This window comes from Eutrema salsugineum, unplaced genomic scaffold (genome assembly GCF_000478725.1).
Source record: "Eutrema salsugineum unplaced genomic scaffold, Eutsalg1_0 scaffold_11, whole genome shotgun sequence".
NCBI classification, from domain to species: Eukaryota; Viridiplantae; Streptophyta; class Magnoliopsida; order Brassicales; family Brassicaceae; genus Eutrema; species Eutrema salsugineum.
The window spans coordinates 713,286-738,764 of NW_006256901.1; the positions used below are offsets into that span (position 1 = coordinate 713,286).

Consider the following 25,479-nt stretch of genomic DNA (forward strand, 5'->3'; position numbering starts at 1 on the left):
TCCGATCAGGTCAGAAAATATTGACAAAGTCAAAAAGTCAAATTATTTGTCCACGGGCCCACGGCCCGCGATGATCGCAAATAAAAAAGATGCGTCAAGACAACGCAATTTAATATCAGCCGTCCATATCCTAAAACCGCATCCTTTTATTTTAATTTAATAACGAAACCGCCTCGCTTTAAATGAATAATGAATGACCCGAAAGGCACGCAACGATCCACGAGGTCGTTTTAAAACCGTTGATTTGTCATCTAATCGTTTAATCTGGACCGTCCCATCTTTCTAACCCTTTTGTATATAAAAAGGGATATGCTGTTCCTAGGGTTATCTCAATCCTCGCCTCGTTAGAGCCCGTTCTTCTTTTCTTTCTTTCAATGTTTTCTTTAGATCTCGCTGCTATGGCGACGAATCTTGCGTTTGCCGCGTTTACTTGTAATAGAGAGCCTCCCGATCTACACATCGGTGTCGTTTTCCGATCGAATCCGTGAATCCGGTGGTCAGATCCGCCGCTTATCACCTTCAATCGTAGATCTAAAGGTGAATATCGTATCCTCGTAATCGATTGATCCAATTCTGTTCAATTTCCTGATTTCAATATCATAACTATGATTTGATTGTATCAGATCTGGTGATTGAATCTTCCCGTGTGTCTTCGTCAGACGCGAGATCCTATCAGATTCGTGTTGGTTCGATTTGAGGCGCTTTGAGGCATGGATTTTTCTTGGAGACCAGATCTTTTAAGGAGACGATGGCTATGGGATTCATGTGTGTTGATTAATAGGATGTATAAGATGTTGTGGAAGCTCATCTTTGTCATCCGACCTTTGCCATGTCAGGTGCGCTTGCATGGCAGGTCAAAAACAGATCCTCAATAAAAAAAATCTTTTGTGGTATGGAGAGGAGATCGCACGGGGTGATTATTATTTTTTCCCCGGGTTCTCCTCTCCTCGTGTGCGTGTCTTGCTCTCTCTCTTTCGTTTACCTTCTATTGCTTTATTATTATTCATACACCACAAAATAACGTATCATCATCACTTAAAAACGTGATTAAGCGATCCTTATCAGAGCTTGTTATCAACCAGCAGCCGTGGGCGATTACCAATCAATCTCTTCCTTTGACGGAAAGGTATATCTTACAATTATAGTTTAGATAATCATCCTCGTATCATAATTTGCACAAACACAGCTAAATACTTCAATTAATCATCCTTTCTTTTTTATAATCTTGCTAATTATTGCATATTGATTCAACAAATTTTACTTTGTTCACCAATTTTCTCGAGTTGATCTCTTTTTTGGAGAAGTTTCAATATTGTCAATGATTGATGATAATGTTGCATATGTTATTGAAGTGGAACAAGTATTCCCTTTTATTTCGTAGGATATTTTAATTCTCGTTATGTACTGCTAAATTAGAACGATTGTAAAGCTGTAGAAAGAATATTTCGATTTATTTCTGTAAACAGCTATCAACTTTAACTTCGCGAGGAGGATATTCGAGTAGATGCTTTGAATGGCAAGTTGATTCCGCAAGAAATGGTGGTCCTCTTTGATGGTTAAATTGTACTTCGAAGGTATCTCAGATGAATCAATTTAAATGTTTTGTATTCGTACTTAGCTCAGAAAACATAAGCTTGGGTATGTGTAATTTTTAATTTTGTTTTGATTTGTTTTAACAGTTGATCAACGATTACGTTGTTAGAGTACAGAAATTTGTTTGCTGATATATTTTTTCAAAACCAGTTGCTGTTATTCTTAAAATACTCTCTGATGTTGGAACTTGATAAATATGTTGTCTCAACCTGTAAATGTCTTTTTGAGTAACCAGAACGGAAAATACAAGCTGTTGGTTGAGGCGCAATCTTGAATCAATTGGAATGTTATATCATTCGGAATATAACTACAGTGCCTAATATTGGTAAAATTTTAAACATGGATCCGTAAGACTTTGATATAGATCTGTAAGCTCAAATTGGTAGAGCGCTCTTCTTCATTGGAAGTTGAGAGGTTGGTGGTTCGAATCCACCCAGATTTGCTTTAATTGCTAATTATTAGTGTGTGATTTTAGTTTCAGCACTTTTTTGACTTGTCTATTAGATAAACTTGTATTGTCTTTATTTTGGTGTATCTTTAGACCCGTGGATTTGGAGTTTCTGATACTTGATGTCGATTTCTTTGCTGGTGTGTTTTGACGGTCTCTTACCTTTGAAAGACCACAATTTGATGGTATGAAATTCGATTTGTTGTGTGCTTTCTTAGAAGGCCCTTTTAGTGTTTGTATTCTGATACGATTTTGCTTGCGAGTGTTGGTTTAGATGTTTAGTTCTTCGCCTCAAATGCTAATTTAGCTTTATGAAGTATTAAGCTCAGGTCTTTTTCTTCTTTCTCTCTATAAAGCAGCCGGATTAACCGGATGCTTAGCTCGAGAGTTTTACTGGAGACAAAGCCGGCAAGGATCGAATCTTCCGGTCTTTTTGTTGAAGCTTATGTCTTATACAGATGCATGTAAGAGTCCAAATTTGTAAATCGACGATGTGATGCAGCTTCAAGATCGAATTAATATACGGTAACTTAATTTCTAAAATAAAAAGAACCTAACAAAGTGGACTTCGATTTTCCCAGGCCCACTTCACATAAAACGTGATTGTGTGTATTTGTCCCACATCGGTTGTGAGACCTTTGAAGCTTCATCAGCTTGCTTTATAAAACGAATCTCGCGTGCCTCAAGGTATAGCTGCGGTTGGGGCAATGAATCAGCAGATGAGGTAATAATTGAAGAGCGTATTTCTGGTTGAAAACTATTTCGATATAATTAAAGGAATGGGTTTAGAAAATGAAATATAATTAAAGGAATGGTACGAAGGTGCATCCAAAAGTTTTCAGGCACTTGATGTACATATTTCGTCTAACATAAAAAATTGGTTTGTACATATTTCGTCTAACATAAAAAATTGGTTAAACTAACACAGTCAGATTTCAAAATTAAGAAATATAGAAAAATAATACTAAATTTTTTTTTTAATTAAAATAATCTCATTTTGCAAGAGAAGGAGAAACGTAAATAAAAAATTTTTAAAAAAGAAACGTTAAAAAATTAATATTCTGGTAAAGGTTTGTTGATTCAAATTTTTATACAAGATATACTACGGATTATAAACGAGGAAAAAATAAAATAAATAAAGATATTTCTTATCAAAATTTTTATTTAATTCAGAGAGATTAGAGAAAATTATTTTCCTTCCAAAAATTTTTAATCATAAAATGAAAGTTAATGAAATTTTCTTTCTTTTTCAGAGTTTCTTCTCTATGCTTTCTTAGTAAGGTTTCGGTCTTCCTCTTTTATCAAAAATGTTACATGAATGCTTTGACCAGCGTCCGCAGCCTTGGGGTACAGTCTCCACATCTTCTTTTCCTCCGAAGTTGCTCGACTTCTCTTTCCAAGAATCTTCCAATTTTACAGTTTATCAAGCAATGCTCAATCCCTAAGCTTTTAGAGTCTGCTTTAGCCGCCATGATTAAGACCAGCCAAAATCAGGACTGTCACGTTATGAACCACTTCATCACTTCCTGCACTTCCTTTAACCGTCTTGATCTCGCGGTTTCTTCGATGACCCAGATGCAGGAACCTAATGTTTTCGTCTACAACGCATTGATTAAAGGACTTGTTATTTGTTCTTACCCAATTCGAGCCCTTGGATTATATGTTCGTATGCTGAGGTACTCGGTTTCTCCATCAAGCTACACATACTCTTCACTCGTAAAGGCTTGTGCTTTCGATTCTGTGTTTGGGGAATTGGTTCAGGCGCACATATGGAAATTCGGATTTTGTTTTCATGTTCAAATTACGACGACTCTTATTTGGTTTTACTCGGCACTGGGTAGAATCAGGGAAGCCAGGAAAGTGTTCGATGAAATGCCTGAAAGAGATGGTTTTACTTGGACTACAATGATCTCTGCTTATCGCCATGTCTTGGACATGGACTCAGCGAATCATTTAGCTAACCAAATGCCGGAGAAGAATGTCGCTACGTGGAACTGTTTGATTGATGGATATACAAAGTTAGGCAACGTGGAAATAGCAGAGTCATTGTTTAATCAGATGCCTGTGAAGGACATAATCTCGTGGACAACTATGATCAACGGTTACTCACGCAACAAGAGATATAAAGAATCAATTGCAGTGTTTTACAAAATGACAGAAGAAGGGATTATTCCTGATGAAGTGACTATGTCAACCGTTATTTCAGCTTGTGCACATCTAGGTGTGCTGGATATAGGTAACGAGGTTCATATGTACACGGTGCAGAACGGGTTTCTTCATGATGTTTATATTGGGTCAGCACTGGTCGATATGTATTCCAAATGCGGTAGCTTAAATCGAGCGCTTCTGGTATTCTTCAATTTGCCTAAAAAGAATCTCTTTTGTTGGAATTCAATCATTGAAGGGCTCGCTGCTCATGGTTATGCACAAGAAGCACTGAGAATGTTTGCCAAGATGGAGATGGAGTCTGTCAAACCTAACGCAGTCACTTTCGTGAGTGTTCTAACTGCGTGTACTCACGCAGGTCTTGTAGAAGAAGGCTGGAGGATATATCGTAGCATGATTGATGACTATTCCATTGTCTCTAATATCAAACATTATGGATGCATGGTTGATTTACTAAGCAAAGCTGGTTTGATCCATGAGGCTCTTGAATTGATTGAAAGTATGGAGTTTGAACCAAACGTGGTTATCTGGGGTGCGTTGCTTGATGGGTGCAGGCTTCACAATAACTTAGAGATAGCTGAGATAGCGTTTAAAAAACTGATGGTTTTGGAGCCGATGAATAGTGGGTATTATTTGCTTTTAGTTAGCATGTATGCAAGAGAAAACAGGTGGAGAGATGTTGCAGAGGTTAGGGGAAGGATGAGAGAGTTGGGTATAGAAAAGATATGTCCTGGGACAAGTTTTATTGAGATAGATAAACGAGTTCATATGTTTGCTATAGCTGATAAATCTCACTCAGCTTCAGATAAGGTTTACATATTGCTTGATGAGATATATGAGCAGATGAGACTAGCTGGATATGTGCAGGAAACTGAGAATGTATAACTAGGTGCTCATCAGATAGGTTTTTAAAGTCCATATCCTGTTTTCAAATTCGTCGAATCTGATTAATGATCTATGTTCCATGGAAAAAAAGCTTCTCTGCGATTTCTTCTGCTAAGTTGACTTCTTTATGGATTCTACAAGCATTCAGAAGAGCTCCCCAAGCACTGGTCATTGGTTTCACAGGCATGTTATCAATAAAAGACTTAGCTTCGCCGATTTCACCAGTTCGACCTAGCAAATCTACCAGACACGCATAGTGTTCTTCCTCTGGTGCAATCTCGTAGTCTCTTGTCATCGACTCAAACTGCTTCCTTCCTTCTTTAATGTTTCCCTAGTGGCTACATACCAGGAAAAAGGAAACAAATGTAACAGAGTTTGGAACTAGGTCCTGCGAGATCATTTTATCAAAACAATCCAAAGCTTCCTCGAACATACCATTTATCCCAAAAGCATTGATCATCGAGCTCCAAGCTCCAAGATATCACAGTTTTCTCTGGCATCACACTAAAAAACTTCCGAGCCATTTGAATGTTTCCGCATCTGGCATACATATTGATGAAAAATGTAAAATTTAAAGCATCCATTACAATCTCCTTTCTTATCATGTACCCATGAACATACAATTCTCTATGTTTGCTTTTCTTATTCATTCTATTAATCATTTAATACCAGCAAAAGGCTCTTCAATAATTGAAAGCTTTTAATTTTTAAGGGCACTTGCGGCGACCACCGTGGGTGGTGAGGCTTGCATAGCACTTGCACTGGTCGTAATTTCCGTACGTACCACCTGGTACGCAGTTGCACCTGGCGCAGCAAGTCCCGCACGCTCTGTGACAAAGGTTCGGCCTACTTGAGAGCCTGCACCGTGCTTTGCACCTACTCCGACAATCTACAATACCAAACATATCCTAGATCTAATACACGTAAAACACCTGAGTATATACCAAAAATAAAATGTTATGTAGATACCTATTTTGTGGGGCTTCTGGTTCATCATCTGCAGAAATATTTGGAAAATACCATTGTTAATACATTAGAACGTAAAACAAAAGGAGCAGGAACACAAATAATTAACAAATATTTGAATATCACCATATCGGCGTGGACGAGGTGGAGGAGAAGAAGTGATATGAGAAGAGAACCAAGCATGACTTTGAATACAGCCATAATCCTCGATAAGTGAAAATGATAGTTTTGACAAAATGATAGATAAATTGTTGTTGTAGATAAAGGAGACGAGGCTTCTATTTGTATATATTTTTTTAATTATTATTTTTTAAAATTAGTTTGAACTTTGAATAATGCAATATTGGTCAATAATGATTTTGGCTAATCTTGAATTCATTCTTAAGATAGATTGGAACTATGTTCACCTTCCCCTCTTTCAAGTTTCTTGAAGTGAAAAGTATCAAATTCAGAAAATAGTGAGATTTCATCAATAAAAAAAATTATAATGTACATTTCTTTTAATATAAATCTTTTAGATTTAGTAATTCACTCGTTTCAATATCAAATCATCGCTCCAAACTCCGGAGTGTTATTATTAAAATTAAAAAATAACTAGAACTTTGGTCAACACAATATATTTTTGTTTCTAATACTAATTTTAAGTTGGTCAAAACATATAAGTTGTTATTAACTTTTCTTTATCTGCTTGTGAAGTCAAAAGATTCAAAATAATTAACAATATTAAACTAGTTTCCTAAACTAATTTCTATGCCTTTACTGAAATGTAGTTCTAAGTGGACTGTTAAATTGGTTAACATTTTTCAAAAAGAAAAAAAGAAAAAAAAAAATTGGTCTGTATTTATTTGCTGTTGCAGATGTATCATGTATCTAAACCAAATTTACTTCTGGTTCGGTTTTAGATTGAACTTTTTATTAGTTTGAACTTTTGATCTATCCTTTTTGAATTGAGCAAATCTTTCCCATCATTACTATTTGATAGTTATGTGTTGATGATGCAGCAACAAGAATAGACGATGAGATCATTACTGTAACAAAATGTAACTACTAACTAATAATCCTTGTAGTGTTACACATCTAATACTCAACAAATCTTCTAGTGTTACAAAGTTGGATAAATCTAACAAGTAAGATCCAAAGTTCCCAACAATTATAATCCAAATTACTTTTGCCAAAACCAAAAAAAAAACTGGAGCCATTTCTGGTCTAACAAGAGCAATTAAATGTCCAAATCATCATCAGGGTCCTCATCAGAATCCGGATGCTCATCGTCCGAATCTCTGAAATATATAATCTCTCCACCTTTACCCGATGAAACCATATCAGTCTCCAACTCTCCTGAAGACAATGGTGTTGCCTCCATCTTGCCATCCGCAGGAGATCTTCTCCCATCATAGATCTCTGTCGATTTTCCATGATCTGCAGAACAGAACCATCCAAGAAAATGTTTTATCCACAATCTTAGAGGTTAAATTCTCTGGCTTTAACACCAAATGTGATGTAAAACTCACCTTGGTGCTCAAAAGGAAGTACAACTTTTTCTTTCTCAACTCGCTCTTTCTCAGACAACTGTAGATTGAATTGAACCTGAACCAAAAGAAACAATGATCTGAGGCCATACAACTCAACAACAAGAGATAAGAAACTAAGAAGCAAAACAAGGTGACTCGCCTTAGGCAAAAGGCTTTTGGTGGTTGCAATAACAGTTTCCGCGGATGCAATGGGTGAAAAGTTTATTCCCATTTGATCAACATGATATTCTTCAGACTGTAGGGTAAAGAGTTTACAAGAGTCTTTAAGTTTGATGACATTCACAGGGTACAGAGAGAATAGAGCGAGAGAGAACTCACCATTACTCTGACGCGTCCCTTTCTAAGCTTAAACCTGACGTGAAACCGTCCTTTACCGAAATCCTGATGAACCAAAAAGAGGTTTTCCAAAGCATTCCTTTTCTCATCCGAAGATGGACACAGAGGTTCTAAGTTGGCTTTCATCGTGGATATATATTCAAGCGCATTTGTGACCTTCTCTTGGTGAAGATCAGTGTTCAATGACCAAAATAAACTGGAAACTTGTGCTGCGCAGACAAAGTTCAACATTTGTTGTTAAGCCTACGAACAAATATATCCACGAATAAATTAGAGCTCAGGTTCACGTTGCAAAGAATGCGAATGCTACCATGGCTTCGAAGATCAGTCAAAAGACCAGAAACTAAAGGCATGGATGAATGTCTTAGCAGCTCATTCACCTGATTCAAATTTTTCCATAAAAATCACTTCTCCTTTCAATAGTTCATGTTCTCCACAAAAAAAAAAAAGGAATTTGCTTACCGAATCTATGGCAACATAGAAACGTGTTTTTCCATCTCCAACCAATTCTGCAAGCAAAAGTAATCACTTTTTTAATCTCATACAATCCTTTACATGAAGATCTAACTGAAAGTGAAAAAGAAGTACCTCTTCCTGCTTCAATGATTGAAGAAAAAAGCCTTTTCAAGTCACTCACACACTTGTGTAGCTTAACTAAACTCGAACCTTCAGTAGAAGGCTGGTCAATCCAGCCTAGTGGATCAGTGTAACAATCCAAAATACGAATCCTTCAAATCAAAAAACCAATTCAGTATCAAAGACATGCCCATTAATGCAGCTAACACGTACTCCATAAATGTAGAATAAAAAATTCACCATTTAGCAGAGGAAGAGACAACGATTCCTTTTTGCTTCAAGAATTGCAAATAGAATGAAGGGCTCCGGGAGAATGTGATCAGCACGAGACCCCTGCATTCCAATGTGGGAAGATACTATGATTTTACAAAAACCAGATAGAGAAGCAAGTCGAGATCGAATTTGGTATAACTAGGGATCGAGGGTGTACTGCGACTTGGATTTTCCAGCCAAAATTGATGAAGATAGATTTGCGAGAAGATAGCCGGAGACATCGAGGGCGAAAGGGGAAGCTACAGTTTCCTCTATTGTGAGAGCAGGCGCGAGCTCGCCTTCTTCTCCACCATCTCTTAGCTTTCGGAAAATCGAATCCGCCATTGTCGACAGATTCTAGAGCTCTCCGGCAAAAACACAAAGCTTCCAACTTTCAAAAGCTGGAGAGGAGAGCGGCGACGAGACACAGTTCATACGCTTTTTGGGCCACTATGAATTAGGCCGATGGGCTTTTCGTAAGTAGTCCAGTGGGCTGTGTAACTGTAGGGTGAAAACAGCGTGTCGTTTTGCACTCCTAAAAACGTCTACCATTTTTTTCTGCTTGGGGATCAATACAGTTTTTAGGCCGGAGGTGGGAAGTGATCTGGATTCGCCGGCGAAGTAGCAGCATCATCACATTCGCCTCCATTGTTTTCACCAGAAAGGAAGAAAGGTATCTCTTGTTCTTCTATATGGATCTCACTTTCTTCTCCTTCTCATTTCTCTATTCCCATTGATCAATTTACAAATGGATTCGAGCCTATTGGTCTTTCTTACTCGTTTTCTGTGCTTTATTTACTCCAGCACTCACTATGTCCATGTAAATAGGGTTAATTCGAGTTTAGTTTCGTTGTTCTCGTGCTCGGATTATTGCACAGGCTCTGTTTGACGTATTTCCTGTGTTTATTGCTTGTGTCATTTGAGTGGTAGCTTTGATGTTTGGGTATGTCAAATCACCCCTTTGAATTCTAATATTCTAGTTTGAATTTTACTCAGATTCAGACAAGCTGATAGATTGCGAATAAACCATGGCGGCAGCGATTTACAGTCTTTACATTATAAACAAATCTGGTGGTTTGATATTCTACAAGGTACGATCTTTCTCTAGGGTCCGATTTCGTTTGAGGTATACCGAAAGTTAGAGTCTTGGAGATGAGTAGGTTTTGAAAAAGAAAAAAACAGTGTTGATGATTTAGGAATTGCTCTAGGGTTTGTGAATAGCTGATTGGAACCCTCCTTTGTTTTTTTTTTTCTCTTTGATTTGGCTTACTAGAACATTTAAGAACAGAAACTCACTCCACTTTTTTCTTTAATTGGAGATTGAAATCTGCAATGGTTGTATTTGATCTGTTCTGTTTGTAACTTAAAAGATCTGTGTGTGTATGTGTGTGTGTGTGTTTGGATTTGGGGAAAAATCCAGGATTGTGGAACAAAGGGAAGAATGGATACGAATGATAGCTTGAGAGTAGCGAGTTTATGGCATTCAATGCACGCCATTTCTCAGCAGCTTTCACCTGTAAATGGCTGTTCTGGAATTGAGCTTCTCGAAGCCGACACTTTTGATCTCCATTGTTTCCAGTCTCTCCCAGGTAACGTTCATGACCCATTTGCAAGATATCATTTTTTACGATTCCTTAGTTTTATCTTTGATTGTTGTTGTTGGCTTATATTATACTCTCAGGAACAAAGTTCTTTGTGGTTTGTGAACCCGGAACTCCCCACATGGAGAGCCTCCTTAGATACATTTATGAACTCTACACTGATTATGTCTTGAAGAATCCTTTCTATGAGATTGAAATGCCTATCCGTTGCGAGCTTTTCGACATCAACCTTACCCAAGCTGTACAGTCAGATCGTGTTGCATTGTTAGGAAGATGAGCAAAGAGATTGATTGTCTGTTTGGATCTCACTTCTTTGCCTTTTTTCTGCGGTTTTCTTATCGGAATTGGCTTGGTTTTGAATTTTTGATTTGTTTCTTCGAGGAGAAATAATTCAAGTTTACTTGGTTCCTTACATTCGATATATAAACTAATATTAACAGCTTCCATCTTCTTTAATTTATGACAATATTTGTGAGATCAATGGAAATTGGTTTTCTATGTGATGGCTTTTTGCATTTTATATCACATTATTCTGATTCAAATTGAATTGTGCTGTGGCAGAAGACATAGATTCAAGTTTACATGGTTCCTCTTAACGGTTTCCATCTTACGTTTAAACATAACATCATCGAAACTACAATGATTTTGGGCTACATGAATTACCCCAATGGGCTTTATGAAGTAGCTCAATGGGCTTTATAAGATACACGAGATAAAACAAGAAAAACAAAAACCGTGTCGTTTTTCCACGGCTAAAAACGTCAACCATTTTATCTGCTTCACAAAGAAACGAAATCAAGAGAAGGAGAAGGTTTTAAGGCCGGCGTTGGGGAGTGATCTGGATCCGCCGGCGAAGAAAAAGCACCGTCGCGTTGGTCCTCTTTTCTTTTCGTCGGAAAGCAAGAAAGGTATTTGTTGTTCTTCCATATGGATCTCTCACTATCTTCTTCTTCATCTCTTTAGCTATTCCAAATGAATCACTTGCAAATGTTTTCGAGATCTTATGTGAATCTTTCTCATTTTCGGTGTTTTACTTACTACAGAACCCACCGTGTTCATTCAAATTGATTTGGTTCTGTGTTCATGTAAATAGGGTTAATTGGGGTTTGTGTATCTGTTTTTTTCATTGTTCTTCTCGTAAAATTGCTCTGAAACTGTTCGACGTATTTCCTGTTTACCTCATCGCTTGTTTCCAGTCTCCGGGATAGTTTGCAATGAAACATATAGAAGAAAAACGTCTTCTTTCGAGCATTTTTAATGTGATTAAGTGGCATTGAGACGAAATGTGCTGCCTTGATGTGTATATAAGATTTTTATCTAATCGACCTTTTGTCTTCTAACTGTGAAACCCTTTTCTTTGTTTTCTTAACTTGATGATTCAGACAGGTAATTCTTGTGGCAAGCATCTTCTCTAGGGATAAAGGGAAATGGAAGCCAAGTTCTTTAGGTTCTTGAAGATAGTTGGAGTTGGATACAAAGCCAGAGCTGAAGAAGCAGGGCGTTTCTTATACCTCAAACTCGGTTACAGTCACGAAGTCGAGCTTGCTGTTCCTCCGGCGGTTCGTGTCTTTTGTTTCAAGAACAATGTGGTTTGCTGCACCGGAATCGACAAGGATAGGGTGCATCAGTTTGCTGCGACAGTCCGGAGTTGCAAACCTCCTGAAGTTTATAAAGGGAAAGGTATAATGTACATCGACGAAGTCGTCAAGAAGAAACAAGGAAAGAAGTCCAAGTGAATTCTTTTTTTATTTTGTTCGTATGCTTCTTTAAACTGCTTAACTTTGCAGAGCAGTTTAACCTTTTGATGATAGATTCTGGATTTGCTTATCAATAAGTTTTAGTTGGATGTATGAAACATCATTTTGTGGTTAAGTCTCTTTCAATCAAACAAAATGACAAAGAGTTTGTCTTTCGAACATATATGTCTGTTTGTAGAATCATCGAAACAATAGAACTAAAAGAAAAGCTTACATGCTAATATGAAATCACAGGTTATGGTAAAAAAACTTGACATGTTCAAGATGTAGGTGAAATATCTTTCAGCTGCAAATAGTCCATTGCTCCTAAAATGCCATTGCGCAATGCGATAGTTGATGAACAACAGACTAGTCAAGCATGTAAATTCTGGAGGCAATGTCTTGAACCAACCAATCGAATCCTTCCAACAAACCTTCACCAGTGTAGGCACTGCAACCCACGATTTTCCAGTGCCGGCTTTTATCCATGGACTCTAAGTTTAGCACCTGCAAAACCAAGAAGATACGACTCAGCTTACCACAAAATACAACACAAAACCATATGTTACTTAAACACACTAATCCTCAGTGAAGTTGAGAAAGAAACCCTTTTCAGAGAACAAAAAAGACAAAGATTCAAACCGAAATACATACAAATGATCATAAAGTCTCAGAACCCTTACTTTGCCAATTTCTTCAGGTGTAAGAGCACCTTGAATATCCTGCTTATTTGCTAGTATAAGCAAAGATGAACCAGCAAGCCTCTGCCACAAAAAAACCAAGAACAATATTCAAAAACTCATTCCACTATTTGAATATGGATCATCATCATCTTCATCACAAACAACAACCAAGCTTTTGATTGAACAACAGAAACTTTTAACTAAATACCTCTTCCTTCAAGAGATTGTCAAGTTCCATCTTGCAATCATCTAACCTCCTGAGATCAGAGCTATCCACCACCCAAACCAACCCATCAGTCTGCTCAAAGTAATTCCTCCAATACGATCTTATAGTCTTTTGCCCACCCACATCCCAAATATTCAGCGTATACCTACACACACCATTACACACAAATTCACATTGCCTATATAACCTGTTTGATGATCTTCCTAAACCAATTTCGAAGAAACTACAAAACAAGCAGAGATGAAGAAAGAGCAGTACTTTTGGTAGCTAATGGTTTTGATGTTGAAACCAAGAGTTGGGCTAATCACGCTCGTGTCTTCCCCATTTATCTTCAGAACAATCGTCGTCTTCCCAGAGTTATCAAGCCCACTATCCAAAAAAAACGCACACCAACACAAAATTATTATATGAATTTGTGTATTTAGATCGGAGGAGATTAACAGGTTTAGAATCCTGACATACACCATAAGAATACGCATCTCCTTCTCTTTCTTCTTGATTTTCCGAATTATGCTTAACAGTCCCATTTTCCCGTTGATCTGATTCACACAACAAAGCTTCGACTACGCGATGGCGTCGGAACAAGGAAACGATTACAAAGCTAAAGTGCTGATGAATTGGAAAATTACAGTGATCAGAAGTTAAAACAGTGAATAATCGAGATTTGAAATATTAAAATCAAAAAACAAGATCGAGCGATGTCCACTCGAACATCTAATAATTCAGGAACGTTCTTACCAATCACGAGGCGGCTCTCGCCGACATTAATTCCACCGACGACGACAATTATGACGATCGACGACGGAGATGGCCTAACGGAATTGGAAGTAGCGAACGGAGAAGAAGAAACTTGAAATTTGTGCTACGATCCATATGGGCCTTCGGTAGTGAGAAATTAGGCCCATTAATGCTACAATATGTATAGGCTTTGGTCTAATGAGTTAGTGGCTACGTCTATTGCCACATCTCTTAGCAGATCAGGGGTTCGATTCCCCGAAGGTTAAATTCATATGATAAGTAGTTGGTAAGTTTATCTAGAAAGTCAAACGGTCAAACTCCAGAACACATAAGAAAAAAGAAAAAAATTAAAGATAGGCCAATCGGATCTTGATCCTTTTGAGGGGTGTTTTGAATTTCTTTCTTTTTCTTTTTGTTGGTGATTTTGCTGTCATTCTCTTTGTTTTGTTCTTTCTCTTGTTTGAGTGTTGGATACGGACCGTATCAGTACGGATCGAAAATGGAGGTTACTTATTGTTTTCTCAAAAACTAAAAAAAAAACCGATGGTTAATTACTGATTAGATCACCAACTTAATTAACACTTTCTTTGCCTATCAAAGTATAGCACAAAATGGAAGAATAATGTTGAGTAACGTCTCGATTGTTTGTTTTTATTTCTCTTTAACAAATGAACTCACAGTTTCATCTGTTAAAAATAACAGAGAATTGTTAATTGTAAACGAAAAGACGATTTTCTTTCTATTTTCATTGTGTTTGCGTATTCATTTTGCAAAAATATGTTATAGAAAAAGCAAGAAACAGAAATTTATAATATTTTAAATCTATTTTAAATTTATAATACAAAAATTTACGTCTGGTATAATTGAAATCTAAATTACAGCTATATATGGTTTAAAATGCATTTCAATAATAATTTAAGGGAGAACCTTGTTTTAATTGGTGACTATTAATTGAATAATAGGAATGAAGAGAAATAAATAATGGAAATGTATTTTTTTATTCTTTATCAAATTTGGTGAAGAATATTTTTGTTCTATAATTTCTTAAAAATAAAGAAATGACATGAATAATGTGTAAAACATATTCATAATAAATGGTGTATTTTTTGAAGAATGTATATAAATAAATTTTATGTAAATAATATATTTTTAAGGAATAAAAAAGAATTTCATTATTCTTTCTCATTCTTTGGTTACCAATTAGTGCCTAAGTAGTTTTTTTTTCTGCTGCTGTATATATTTGTGCATAGTACATTCATTAGTTTATTTTTAAACATATAATTCATTCAAGCAATCCTTTTCGAAATGTGTTGTCTCGAATAACACTTCATATCATTTTTACACTATTCGATGCTGCGACTTCAAAAATACATACACTGATAGCACTCAGTCACCACTTAACTGAAGTTTCAAAGCTGAATATAGTTAGTTTTGTCTCTACTCTTGAAATAGTACTATATATGTAAATGGCAAAAACTTAATGTTCAAAAGAAAAAAAAAACGAAACACTTAGTCTCATGGGGTAATCGTAGTTTAGGATTTAGGGATACTTGTTAGTACTCTCAAGCGTTCGACAAAGTTTGAGGGTACTAACAAGCAGCCACACCATCATCTTCTCTCTAGGATCTCTTTGCATAAGGTAGTTTTCACGCCAAGATTGTGTAATGGTGTGGCTGATAGGATAGCAAGGGAGACTTCGTCTTTCATGACTAATGTCCCCAAGTTATATTTTATTTCGCCGAGTTGGATCAATACATATATATGTTGACGATGATATGAACGCTTTGTAAACTGAGTTTGGTTAATAAGAGTTGATTTGAGCCAAAAAAAAAAAAAAAATCGTAGTTTAGGTTTCTTGTTCCATGTAATAAAGTCCATTTGTTAAAAAGTAAGAGACATAGAGAGATCTTTGATAATAGCGGCAGTCTTCTTAATTAAACAAATATCTCACCAGTCGCAACTCCTATTTTGTTATTCTTAAATTAAAGCATGTCCCCTTCCCTTTTTGAATCTTTTGAATCTTGATATTCTGTGGATGATTATTTGATTTATATTATAAAGTATAATATGTCAGTCCATTTTTCAGGGTACGCCACAAGAAAAGAAGAAATGGACGAAAATCTAGTTACGATCTTATGGAACTGAGATGCATCGTAAAAAGAAAAGAAAAAAAACAATTATTACTTGCATGTCCATTAGGAAGTTCATGGCTCGAATTCATAGGTATTTTGAATTCAAAAAAATATAAAATATGATTAGAAGAACTTTTTATGAAGGATGAACCTGAAGAGCCCAATTCTTGTTTAGGTGGCATAAGTTTTATCCAGATGGCATAATATGATTGGACGAACTTTTTTCTTAATTTTCGAATTTCAAAAAAAAAAAATATTTTTTAATTCAAGATGAACCTCTCTAAGAGGAGTTCACTAATGGACATGCTCTTAGTACTCTCAAGCTGTTGAGGAATCCAACTCAACAACACGGAATAAGATCGCAATATCGATTCAATCTGATCTATTCGCTCAACGATTACTCACTTGATCTCTCACTTTGAACTTGATTTGTTTGTTTACCGATTAGCAAGAAAATAAGAACACAAGAGAATTTTACGAGTTCGGGACCTCGATTTGAGTAATATCCCTACGTCTCGGCCAAGCAAATCTCCATCAATTCACTATCGCCTTCTCCGATACAGAATCACAACTTTCTCTCTCTTATCCTTTTACAACGGTAAACCTCTAGATTAGAGAGATGATATATACACACGCTTTACTTATATAGTAAAGTCAATCACAAAAGTCAAACCGGTTTAAATCTATCTAACCGTGAACCATAGAAAGAATCCTTAACCAATCCTTCTAATTGACAAACCAGTCCGGTTCAAGTCCAATTCAGGTGATTCTCATCACCAAGTCTCAACAAACTCCACCTTGATGATAATCGCCATGAATCACTGCTACGACTTTTGCAAACGCGTGCTTTGCCAGGCTCAGCCAACACTTCAGTGTCTGGCTACTCCGAGAAAGCTCAAGGCTTGCTCAAACTTGTTAACAGGCAACACCTTTGTCAACATATCCGCAGGGTTTTTGAGAGTTGAAATCTTCTGAACTTTCACTTCTCCTTGAGCTATTATATCTCTGATGAAGTGCAGCTTCCTACTGATGTGCTTCATTCTATCATGGTGTACATTGTTCTTAGCTAAGCAGAGAGCACTCTGAGAGTCACACCACACATCAACCCATTCTTGTTTAAAACCGAATTCTTCAGCCAAACCCTTTAACCAAATTCCCTCCTTTACAGCTTCAACTAAGGCCATATATTCCGCCTCAGTAGTTGAGAGAGCCACCACGTGTTGAAGACTTGATCTCCAGCTAATTGTGTTCCCTCCAACCGTAAAAACATACCCTGAGATAGAACGCCGTCTATCTAGATCCGATGAGAAGTCAGAGTCACAAAACCCCTCAACCTTGAACTCATCTCTCTTCGTGAAGACGAGCTTCAAATCTTGCGTACCCTTAAGATATCTCAATACCCACTTTACGGCTGACCAATGAATCTGTCCAGGTCTACTCATGAATCTACTCACCAATCCTACGGCATAAGCAAGATCACACCTAGTGCCAATCATTGCATACATAATGCTTCCAATAGCATTTGCATATGGAACATCTTCCATAACCTTCTCTTTATCATCTTCTCTGATGGCTGACAATTTGAAATGTGCTCCAATAGGTGTAGTAACAGACTTTGCATCAGCCATGTTAAACACCTGAAGAACCTTTTTCACATATCCAGACTGTGATAAAGCAAGAACTCCACCTTCTCGGTCTCTCTCTCTATATCCATTCCAAGTATTCTTCGTGCAGGCCCTAAGTCTTTCATTTCGAACCTACTTCCCAGCAAATCCTTCACATGTCTTATCTCAGCCATATCTTTAGAAGCGAGTAACATGTCGTCCACATACAGCAACAAGTAAACCATTTCTTTACTCCCTTTTGCTTCCTTGATATAAACACACGATCGTAGTCACTCTTAACGAACCCATGACTGATCACAAACTGGTCAAAACACTTGTTCCATTGCCTTGGTGCTTGCTTAAGCCCATACAATGCCTTTTGAAGTTTACACACATAGTCCTCCTTTCCTCTTACTTCCTAACCTTCTGGCTGCTCCATGAATATCTATTCCTCGATAATCCCATGTAAGAATGCTGTTTTTACATCTAGTTGCTCAAGTTCCAAATCTTGATTCACAACTACAGATAGGAGAAATCTGATGGACACATGCTTTACAACAGGCGAGAATACTTCCTGATAATCATTTCCTTCCTTCCGTGCATATCCCTTAGTGACTAGTCTGGCTTTATGCCTTGGTTTTTCCACGCCTGGAATACCTGGTTTGAGTCGATAAACCCACTTGCACCCGATTACCTTCCTGTTCTTAGGCCTTCTTACTAAGATCCAAGTCTTATTCTTGTCAAGAGAACTCATCTCCTCATCCATACCCCCATTCCAAAGATCCTTATCCTTACTACGTATGGCTTCCTGATAGTCTCTTGGCTCCTCAAGACTTAATTCCTCAGCTGCAATAAACGCAAATGCAGCCATATCGTAGTCCTGAAGTCTAGCAGGAAGTACACTCTCTCTTCTTGGCCTATCTCTAGCCAGCTGATAGCCATTTCCATCCTCTCCTTCTAACTCTAACACGGAACTGTTTTCTCCTTCAGTTTCAGCTTCTTGTTCTTCACTGGTGCTTCTGTCTTCCTTTGGTTCTTTCGTACCCAATCCAGATTCAAGGACTAACTCACTTGTTCTGTCAACTTTAGTATGTTGAGAACTATCACCTGGTACATCTTTTACATCCTTGTATACCTTGTTCTCAACAAATACCACATTACTGCTGATTACACTTTTTTGTTCATCAAGAAGCCAAACTTTGTAACCCTTCACGCCTGAGGGATAACTAATAAAGACTCCTTTCAATGCTCTCGGCTTGAGCTTGCCCTGATCTGTATGAACGTAAGCTAGAGAACCAAACCTCCTCAGATGACTGTAACCTGGTTTTCTTCCCAGCCATAACTCCTCTGGAATGTTACTATCAATTGCTGTAGATGGGCTCCGGTTAATCAAATACACTGCAGTTGACACCGCCTCTGCCCAGAATGCTTCTTCTAGACCTGATTCATCCAGCAAGCATCTGACCTTTTCCATTATTGTCCTGTTCATACGCTCTGCAACACCATTTTGTTGCGGAGTGTATGTGCAAGTACGGTGCCTTTCTATGCCATGTTGTTTACAGAATTCATCAAACTCATTGTTGCAGAACTTAAGGCCGTTATCAGTGCGCAGACACTTCACTTTCTTGTTCAGTTGATTTTCTACAAGCTTTTTCCACTCACAGAACTTCGAGAATGCTTCACTTTTAACACTGAGAAAGAAAACCCACACCTTTCTGGTGTAATCATCAATTATGGAAAGGAAATACTGTTTTCCAGACAAGCTTGGGGTGACTGATGGAGAGCCCCAAAGATCCGAATGTACATATCTCAAAGCTTCCCCTGAATCGTGCTTGCCTATATGAAAGCTTAGCTTCTTGTGCTTGCCCATAACACAACTCTCGCAGAAACTGAGATTCCCAATCTTCCTTTTGTCAATGATTCCTTATCTGACTAATATCTGCATGTTCTTCATGCTCATGTGTGCAAGATGTCTATGCCAAAGAACCGTCTCATCATTTCTTTTCTGTTGCGACACATTGCTATTTGCTTGACCTGAAATTGTTTTACCATCCACAAATACAATGTTCCAACTAGACTACCTTGCAACACTAGCTTTCCATTCTTATAGAATCTAGTTTTTCCATGACCACCAGAATGTTCGAATCCTAGTCTATCTAGTGTTCCAGTAGATATAAGATTCCGTCTCAGTTTTGGGATATACCTGACATTTGTAAGCTGCTTGACTGACCCTCCAAAGGCTTTGATGTTTATGGATCCAATCCCTTCAACAGCTACAGCATTGTCATCTCCAAGCAAAACTTGTCCAGAAGAGAGCTCCTCAAAAGTATCAAACCAATCCCTCCTGGATGTCATATGATATGAACATCCTGAGTCAATAACCCACTTCTCTTCGTGCCATTTTTCAGATACTGTGAGAGCTCCACCTTCTTGAGTCACATCTATGACTACGGCTGCCTCAGCTCCTTCTTCGCTCTCCATTTTTCGTTTTCTTGCAAAACAGTCCTTTTTCAGATGTCCATCTTTCTTGCAGTACCAGCAAGTTACCCTGGAACCTGATATAGATCGTGATCTACTATTCCCGCTGTCTTTTCCAGTATCCCTTCTTTCAGACCTTCCTCGAACTGCATATGCTTCACCAGTCTTTTGATTTCCTGAGGCTTTAACCTCTCGCAGCTCCATTTCTTTTGACTTTGCAGCACTAATCACTGTTTCCATTGACAGAGTTTCTCTACCATATTTCAGTGTTTCTTTTAGACTATTATAGGCTTGAGGTAGAGAACTCAAGAGCAGGATAGCTTGAACTTCCTCAGAAACTGAAACCTTTACACTTCCTAGATCCGAGACTAGTTTCAGGAATTCAGCAACGTTCTGATCTATAGTCTTAGTTTATATCATTCAGAATGTATAAAACTTGTGTTGAAGATGGATGCGATTTGGAAGAGACTTGGTATTGTATAACCTTTCAAGAGTAGACCAGATCTCAGCTGCAGATTTGCATTCATCGAGCTTCCGAAGAACCTGATCCCCAAGATTTAAGATCAGAATATTCATAGCCTTTTCTTCTTTCTCAATCCAATCTGCTTCTTCTTTCGCTTTTCTTTCTTCAAAGGCAGATTCTTCTTCTCCTTTCTTTTCTTTGACTTTGCAGAATGCACTATCCGATAAGAAAGATTTCAATCCAAGAATCGATAGATGAGCGAACATCCTTTTCTTCCACATCGAGAAATCACCTTGACCGCCAAAGATCGCGATGCTTGTTTTTATATCCGCCATTGTTTTCACATCCGCCATTGATTCGAATTTACCCAAACCTTGGCTCTGAAACCACTTGTTGAGGAATCCAGCTCAACAACACGGAATAAGAGCGCAATATCGATTCAATCTGATCTAATCGCTCAACGATTACTCACTTGATCTCTCACTTTGAACTTGATTTGTTTGTTTACCGATTAGCAAGAAAATAAGAACACAAGAGAATTTTACGAGTTCGGGACCTCGATTTGAGTAATATCCCTACGTCTCGGCCTGGCAAATCTCCAGCAATTCACTATCGTCTTCTCCGATACAGAATCACAACTTTCTCTCTCTTATCTTTTTACAACGGTAAACCTCTAGATTAGAGAGAGGATTTATACACACGCTTTACTTATATAGTAAAGTTAATCACAAAAGTCAAACCGGTTTAAATCTATCTAACCGTGAACCATAGAAAAAATCCTTAACCAATCCTTCTAATTGACAAACCAGTCCGGTTCAAGTCCAATTCAGGTGATTCTCATCACCAAGTCTCAACACAAGCGTTCGACAAAGTTTCAGTGGAATCAAAACTATATAAAAATCTCTAATTTTACCTGCAGACTTAATAACTTCTAATATATATGTTAGATATGATTATAGATAAACGTAATTTTAACAATGACAAAAATGTATAAATCTCTAATTTTACCTTTTATATAAGTACATATATATATATCGTTATATATAACATGATTATTGGCATACCTCTCATTACATTTTTTTTTAAATAGAGAAAATTATACGTACGGTTAAAATTTAATGGTTATTATATTTTTATAACAAACACATATATTCCTTTGCATTTATTTATTTTTTAAAGATGAATGTGCTTTGATTACAAGAGAGCCAAATTAGCTTAAAAGTGCCCTCCAAAAATAATAATTTTTATGTTTTAAATTTGGACTGATCTTAGTTAGTCTATATGAAGCCACCGTTAGGTTGGGTTGATGTATTTCATCTGCGATAGTTTCGTGAGCAGAGTATCGCAGCATTTTCTTTGATATCCATCTTTTTCCCCATGTGTCTTAATCCCTGGTGCACTTATTTTACTACCATCCATAGTCATAGACTCATAGTTTATGCACACATGTATATTCACCTTACGTTACGCCGACTTGCTTTCAAGTTAAGATTTCTAGGCTTTGATATTTACTATTATTCTTGTCTTGGCAAAACATCATCTACTTTTGAAGAGGAACGAACTAAGTATATAACCCAAATATGGAAAAAATAAAAAGGAAAAAAGAAAAGGAAGTAGCAATTGAGTGTTTGGTGTATCCAGTTTGAGTTTATATTCCTTCTGTACTTTTACTGATTTTTACTTTAAATTTTTTTTGGGTTGGAGTTTGCTTCTTTGACTGATCAATTGAATCTCTCGCTCCCCAAGCGAAAGAAAGAACACAATATGTTGCTTTTGATCATTGCCAAGAATCTCACTTCGGAATTCCCTTTACCTTTACCCTTTTTTTTTTTTCATTCCTAGCTTAAACAATACTATTTCTCCTTAATTCTAACATTTTTATACTTAATATACATATCTCCTTTATATCAAAAAATGTTCAATATTGGGTCTTAATCTTTAGTTCCAAGAGTAATAAACGACAAACAAGTATCGATTTTGCTCATTTGCTGTCCTTTAGGATGTACACACTAGAGCATTTGAACATGGTTACTTTTTCAAATAACTTTAATTTGTTTATATATTTAGAAAACAAATTAAATTACATCAAATACATATAATAAGTAATTCTAAAAGTCCTTTAAATAATATGAGTTTGTCCTGATTTCTATAGATTTGATAAGTGATAATATAAGTATACATAGTAGTTCCACAAAAGAATATAGTATATATATATATATATATATATATATTTTGAATGAATGTAAAATTTATTCAATCAAAGCAATGTTACATCAAGTGCATCAGTGTTTGAAGTTTTGAGAATGAAAATATGGAAACTTTACAAAGAGCTTAATCTCGAGTATCAAACCAAAAGAGGAGACCATCTTCATAGTCCTTGTCTTGAAGTCTGATGGAGCTTAAGCGATTCCTCACCCCTTTGTCAATTATCTTTATCAGTTTCAGCGGTGGAGAAGGATCTTCCCCATGCTCACGCCAGAGTCCATACATAGTTGCTTGAAAAGTATATCGCAGCAAAAACCGAGATACAGTCGTAAGAGAAGAGTCATTTGTGAAGTGTATCAAATCCTCCCAATCTGTGGTGAATCTCTCTTTTAAGGATGCTTTTGGCCAGAGCTGTCCATATCTATGCTGAATAATTGGAATAGTATGATTTTTCTCTAAGTGGATCGCATATGATTTTTTTTTTTAAAATGTATCGTATAAAACTATTAATTTTGTATAAGTAATAATTAGCTATATATATTCCATTAATTTAGATATCCGGTTGGTTGTTTTTTGCTTAAAAAAATAAAAATAAAAATAAAAATATTCCGGGAAAACTCGGGCTGAATCAGAGGATTTAAAAGAGCAACGAGTGAAAGGGGCTTCGTAATCGGAGAGAGACCAAATCCTTAGAAGACCGTGACATTGTCATTCACGTGGGCCTCTTTTGACCAACCCCTTCCGACACTAAAACTGCAGATACACTTATTTATTGCCATTAAATATTAGTTTTTGAAGTCTTTAGCCCTTTCAAAACATATATAAATGCATAATCTACTGTATTTTGCTTAAGAATGTTGCAATATCTTTTACAGTTTGCTTTGTTCACTTTTATTTGAAACAGACATGAAAAAGAAACTATTCATTCCCTATTATATATTTAGAAAATGTGTTCCTAAATTATCCAATAAAAATGAAACCACACTCCAAAACATTTGAATTACTTTGATATTGATTCAAGTATGCAATATAAACAATTATAACACGATGATTATGTGTTTTTTACCACAGAAATTAGAATGTTAACAAAATATATCATGCATCTAAACTCTGAATTTAAGATCTGAAAAAAATAGTGGTGCTCTGCTTCTTAAAAACATCTAATAATATAGTGTCTAGAATAGTTTATTTTTCAAATGTTTTTAGTACTGTAACAAGAAAAATCAGCGTGGAAAATAGAGTTCAGAATAGTTTGTTTTTCCGTACCCAAAAACACGATTAAGAAAAAAAAATGAAAAATATTGAGTTGTTTAAAGCCCTTGAGAGAATATTCATTGTAGAATTGTTGCTTTCTTTAAATAAAGTAGCAAATAATGTAATCGTCACTACAATCGATTCGATCATATACCAATTCCTTTTGTCGTTAAGTTTCCCTATATATATATATATGTAGCCATGTCTTAATCTGTACGTTATAACACTTACTCACAAGAAACCAAACAACACACACACGTCTCTAATCTCTCTCATTCTCTCTGTCGAGACCTCAAATTCATGATGGGATACCAAACTAATCCTAACTTCTCCATGTTTTTTTCTTCGGAAAATGACGACCAAAACCATCAAAATTATGATCCTTATAATAACCTCTCTTCTTCAACATCTGTTGATTGCACTCTCTCTCTTGGAACACCCTCCACGCGGCTTGATGACCACCGTAGATTTTCTTCTGCTAGTTCTAACATCTCCGGAGACTTCTTCTTTCACGGAGGAAATGCTAAAACGACGTCGTATAAGAAGAGCAATGGTGATCACAACCTACCTCGCCGTTGTGCTAGCTGCGACACCACTTCTACTCCTCTTTGGAGAAACGGACCTAAAGGACCTAAGGTAATTTAATATCATCAATAAATTGTCCGAGATAACCAAATATTTTGTTCAAAAAGTAACTAGATTGTAATAAAAGCAAAAAGTGTCATTTTGGCTATTCAAAACTTCATAACTATTATATGCTGCAAAAACTCTCTTATATATTCTAGACCAAAACAAGTAGAAGAATTTTCTAATCAAAATTTGTCACATCATATTTCATTTTTGGTTGTTTTATAATTCTTTTTATTTTTTTGGTAAAAAAAATCTTTTTTTTTATATCAGTCTTTTACTTTAACTTCATTTAAAAAAATATATATGTAGTTTGTGTTCAGTATATAGCTAAAATAGTTTCCTTCTCATATTTATTATTTAAACTCGATATATATATGGTATGGTTGTATAATTAAAATCAACAATTATACAAGTCATTAAACTTTGGATGTGACAATGATTTTAATTTGGTGCAGTCGTTATGTAATGCGTGTGGAATCCGATTCAAGAAAGAAGAGAGGCGTGCATCCGCCAGAAACTCAATAATCTCCGGTGGTGGTTCATCGGCGGCAGAAATTCCGGCAGAGAATCTGTACCGTGGAGGTGGAAACTATTACAGTCATCATCATCACTACGCTTCTTCGTCACCGTCGTGGGCTCATCAGAATACACAGAGAGTTCCTTATTTCTCGCCGGCGCCGGAGATGGAATATGACGTCACGGCTGCATCGTATCTGTCTTGGAACTGACGTCACGTAGCGAGACACCGACTTCGATCGCCTTCTCCACCATTTTGACGAGATGAAGAAGAAACGTTAATCATGGATGATGATTAAACGGTCTTATCATAGATTCTCACCAAAGTAAATCAGTCTTGGTCAAATTCATTATAGTTTCTTTTTATTTATTTCTTCTTATACCTCGACTCTATCTACTTGTGTTTTCTTTTCATGACTTTTTGAAAGTTATATAATATATACGTACTGTTTTATAAAA

The 25,479-nt window shown here is 36.6% G+C and overlaps 7 protein-coding genes and 1 long non-coding RNA gene across 10 annotated transcripts; 5 read left to right on the top strand and 3 right to left on the bottom strand.

Moving 5' to 3' along the window:
- The first annotated feature begins 199 nt into the window (after positions 1–199).
- LOC18026245 lies at positions 200–1,761 on the top strand. 2 transcript variants are annotated; one of them, XR_002901287.1, is made up of 3 exons: positions 200–537; positions 624–1,126; positions 1,467–1,761. It is a non-coding gene; the product is annotated as an uncharacterized LOC18026245 (long non-coding RNA). The 2 variants fall into 2 exon arrangements; XR_002901286.1 differs by having other exon boundaries at positions 624–1,754.
- Positions 1,762–2,738: 977 nt separating this feature from the next.
- Positions 2,739–5,608, top strand: LOC18026246 (pentatricopeptide repeat-containing protein At1g06143). The gene is made up of 2 exons (XM_006409090.2): positions 2,739–2,765; positions 3,295–5,608. Exons 1-2 carry the CDS (start codon positions 2,749–2,751, stop codon positions 5,090–5,092), a joined length of 1,815 nt encoding a protein of 604 aa, XP_006409153.2. The 5' UTR covers positions 2,739–2,748; the 3' UTR covers positions 5,093–5,608.
- Positions 5,609–5,799: 191 nt separating this feature from the next.
- Positions 5,800–6,259, bottom strand: LOC18026248 (gibberellin-regulated protein 11). The gene is made up of 2 exons (XM_006409092.1): positions 6,185–6,259; positions 5,800–6,000 (listed from the first exon to the last, which is right to left on the bottom strand). The coding sequence occupies exons 1-2, from the start codon at positions 6,257–6,259 to the stop codon at positions 5,800–5,802; spliced, it is 276 nt and encodes a 91-aa protein (XP_006409155.1).
- Positions 6,260–7,130: 871 nt separating this feature from the next.
- LOC18026370 (elongator complex protein 5) lies at positions 7,131–9,126 on the bottom strand. Its single transcript, XM_006409093.2, has 9 exons — positions 8,933–9,126; positions 8,743–8,835; positions 8,515–8,654; positions 8,389–8,435; positions 8,237–8,306; positions 7,909–8,135; positions 7,730–7,825; positions 7,570–7,645; positions 7,131–7,477 (listed from the first exon to the last, which is right to left on the bottom strand). Exons 1-9 carry the CDS (start codon positions 9,097–9,099, stop codon positions 7,278–7,280), a joined length of 1,116 nt encoding a protein of 371 aa, XP_006409156.1. The 5' UTR covers positions 9,100–9,126; the 3' UTR covers positions 7,131–7,277.
- Positions 9,127–9,295: 169 nt separating this feature from the next.
- On the top strand, positions 9,296–10,813 carry LOC18026371 (trafficking protein particle complex subunit 4). The gene is made up of 4 exons (XM_006409094.2): positions 9,296–9,427; positions 9,751–9,845; positions 10,175–10,343; positions 10,436–10,813. The coding sequence occupies exons 2-4, from the start codon at positions 9,783–9,785 to the stop codon at positions 10,630–10,632; spliced, it is 429 nt and encodes a 142-aa protein (XP_006409157.1). The 5' UTR covers positions 9,296–9,427; positions 9,751–9,782; the 3' UTR covers positions 10,633–10,813.
- A 928-nt stretch (positions 10,814–11,741) lies between these two features.
- On the top strand, positions 11,742–12,273 carry LOC18026372 (60S ribosomal protein L6, mitochondrial). Its single transcript, XM_024160875.1, has one exon. It carries the CDS (start codon positions 11,783–11,785, stop codon positions 12,089–12,091), a length of 309 nt encoding a protein of 102 aa, XP_024016643.1. The 5' UTR covers positions 11,742–11,782; the 3' UTR covers positions 12,092–12,273.
- LOC18026373 (ADP-ribosylation factor-like protein 2) lies at positions 12,220–13,973 on the bottom strand. 2 transcript variants are annotated; one of them, XM_024160874.1, is made up of 6 exons: positions 13,739–13,973; positions 13,463–13,563; positions 13,259–13,369; positions 12,983–13,145; positions 12,775–12,855; positions 12,220–12,598 (listed from the first exon to the last, which is right to left on the bottom strand). In XM_024160874.1, the coding sequence occupies exons 2-6, from the start codon at positions 13,525–13,527 to the stop codon at positions 12,461–12,463; spliced, it is 558 nt and encodes a 185-aa protein (XP_024016642.1). In that variant the 5' UTR covers positions 13,528–13,563; positions 13,739–13,973; the 3' UTR covers positions 12,220–12,460. The 2 variants fall into 2 exon arrangements, with proteins under 2 accessions (XP_024016642.1, XP_006409159.1); XM_006409096.2 differs by having other exon boundaries at positions 13,463–13,609; positions 13,739–13,885.
- A 10,123-nt stretch (positions 13,974–24,096) lies between these two features.
- LOC18026374 (GATA transcription factor 20) lies at positions 24,097–25,479 on the top strand. Its single transcript, XM_006409097.2, has 2 exons — positions 24,097–24,510; positions 24,960–25,479. Exons 1-2 carry the CDS (start codon positions 24,175–24,177, stop codon positions 25,230–25,232), a joined length of 609 nt encoding a protein of 202 aa, XP_006409160.1. The 5' UTR covers positions 24,097–24,174; the 3' UTR covers positions 25,233–25,479.

Bases quoted from the DNA above. Each gene is read 5' to 3' on its own strand.
- LOC18026374 (XM_006409097.2), top strand. From the start codon at position 24,175: ATGATGGGATACCAAACTAATCCTAACTTCTCCATGTTTTTTTCTTCG. The intron at 24,511-24,959 runs GTAATTTAATAT...AATTTGGTGCAG, and splicing joins ACGGACCTAAAGGACCTAAG to TCGTTATGTAATGCGTGTGG.
- LOC18026371 (XM_006409094.2), top strand. From the start codon at position 9,783: ATGGCGGCAGCGATTTACAGTCTTTACATTATAAACAAATCTGGTGGT. The intron at 9,846-10,174 runs GTACGATCTTTC...GGAAAAATCCAG, and splicing joins GTGGTTTGATATTCTACAAG to GATTGTGGAACAAAGGGAAG. The intron at 10,344-10,435 runs GTAACGTTCATG...TTATACTCTCAG, and splicing joins TTGTTTCCAGTCTCTCCCAG to GAACAAAGTTCTTTGTGGTT.
- LOC18026373 (XM_024160874.1), bottom strand. From the start codon at position 13,527: ATGGGACTGTTAAGCATAATTCGGAAAATCAAGAAGAAAGAGAAGGAG. The intron at 13,146-13,258 runs GTACTGCTCTTT...TGGTGTGTGTAG, and splicing joins AAAACCATTAGCTACCAAAA to GTATACGCTGAATATTTGGG. The intron at 12,599-12,774 runs GTAAGGGTTCTG...TTGGTTTTGCAG, and splicing joins CACCTGAAGAAATTGGCAAA to GTGCTAAACTTAGAGTCCAT.
- LOC18026372 (XM_024160875.1), top strand. From the start codon at position 11,783: ATGGAAGCCAAGTTCTTTAGGTTCTTGAAGATAGTTGGAGTTGGATAC.
- LOC18026370 (XM_006409093.2), bottom strand. From the start codon at position 9,099: ATGGCGGATTCGATTTTCCGAAAGCTAAGAGATGGTGGAGAAGAAGGC. The intron at 8,836-8,932 runs GTACACCCTCGA...ATTGGAATGCAG, and splicing joins GCTGGAAAATCCAAGTCGCA to GGGTCTCGTGCTGATCACAT. The intron at 8,307-8,388 runs GTAAGCAAATTC...AATTTGAATCAG, and splicing joins TCTATGTTGCCATAGATTCG to GTGAATGAGCTGCTAAGACA.
- LOC18026248 (XM_006409092.1), bottom strand. From the start codon at position 6,259: ATGGCTGTATTCAAAGTCATGCTTGGTTCTCTTCTCATATCACTTCTT. The intron at 6,001-6,184 runs GTGATATTCAAA...TATTAGATCTAG, and splicing joins ACCTCGTCCACGCCGATATG to GATATGTTTGGTATTGTAGA.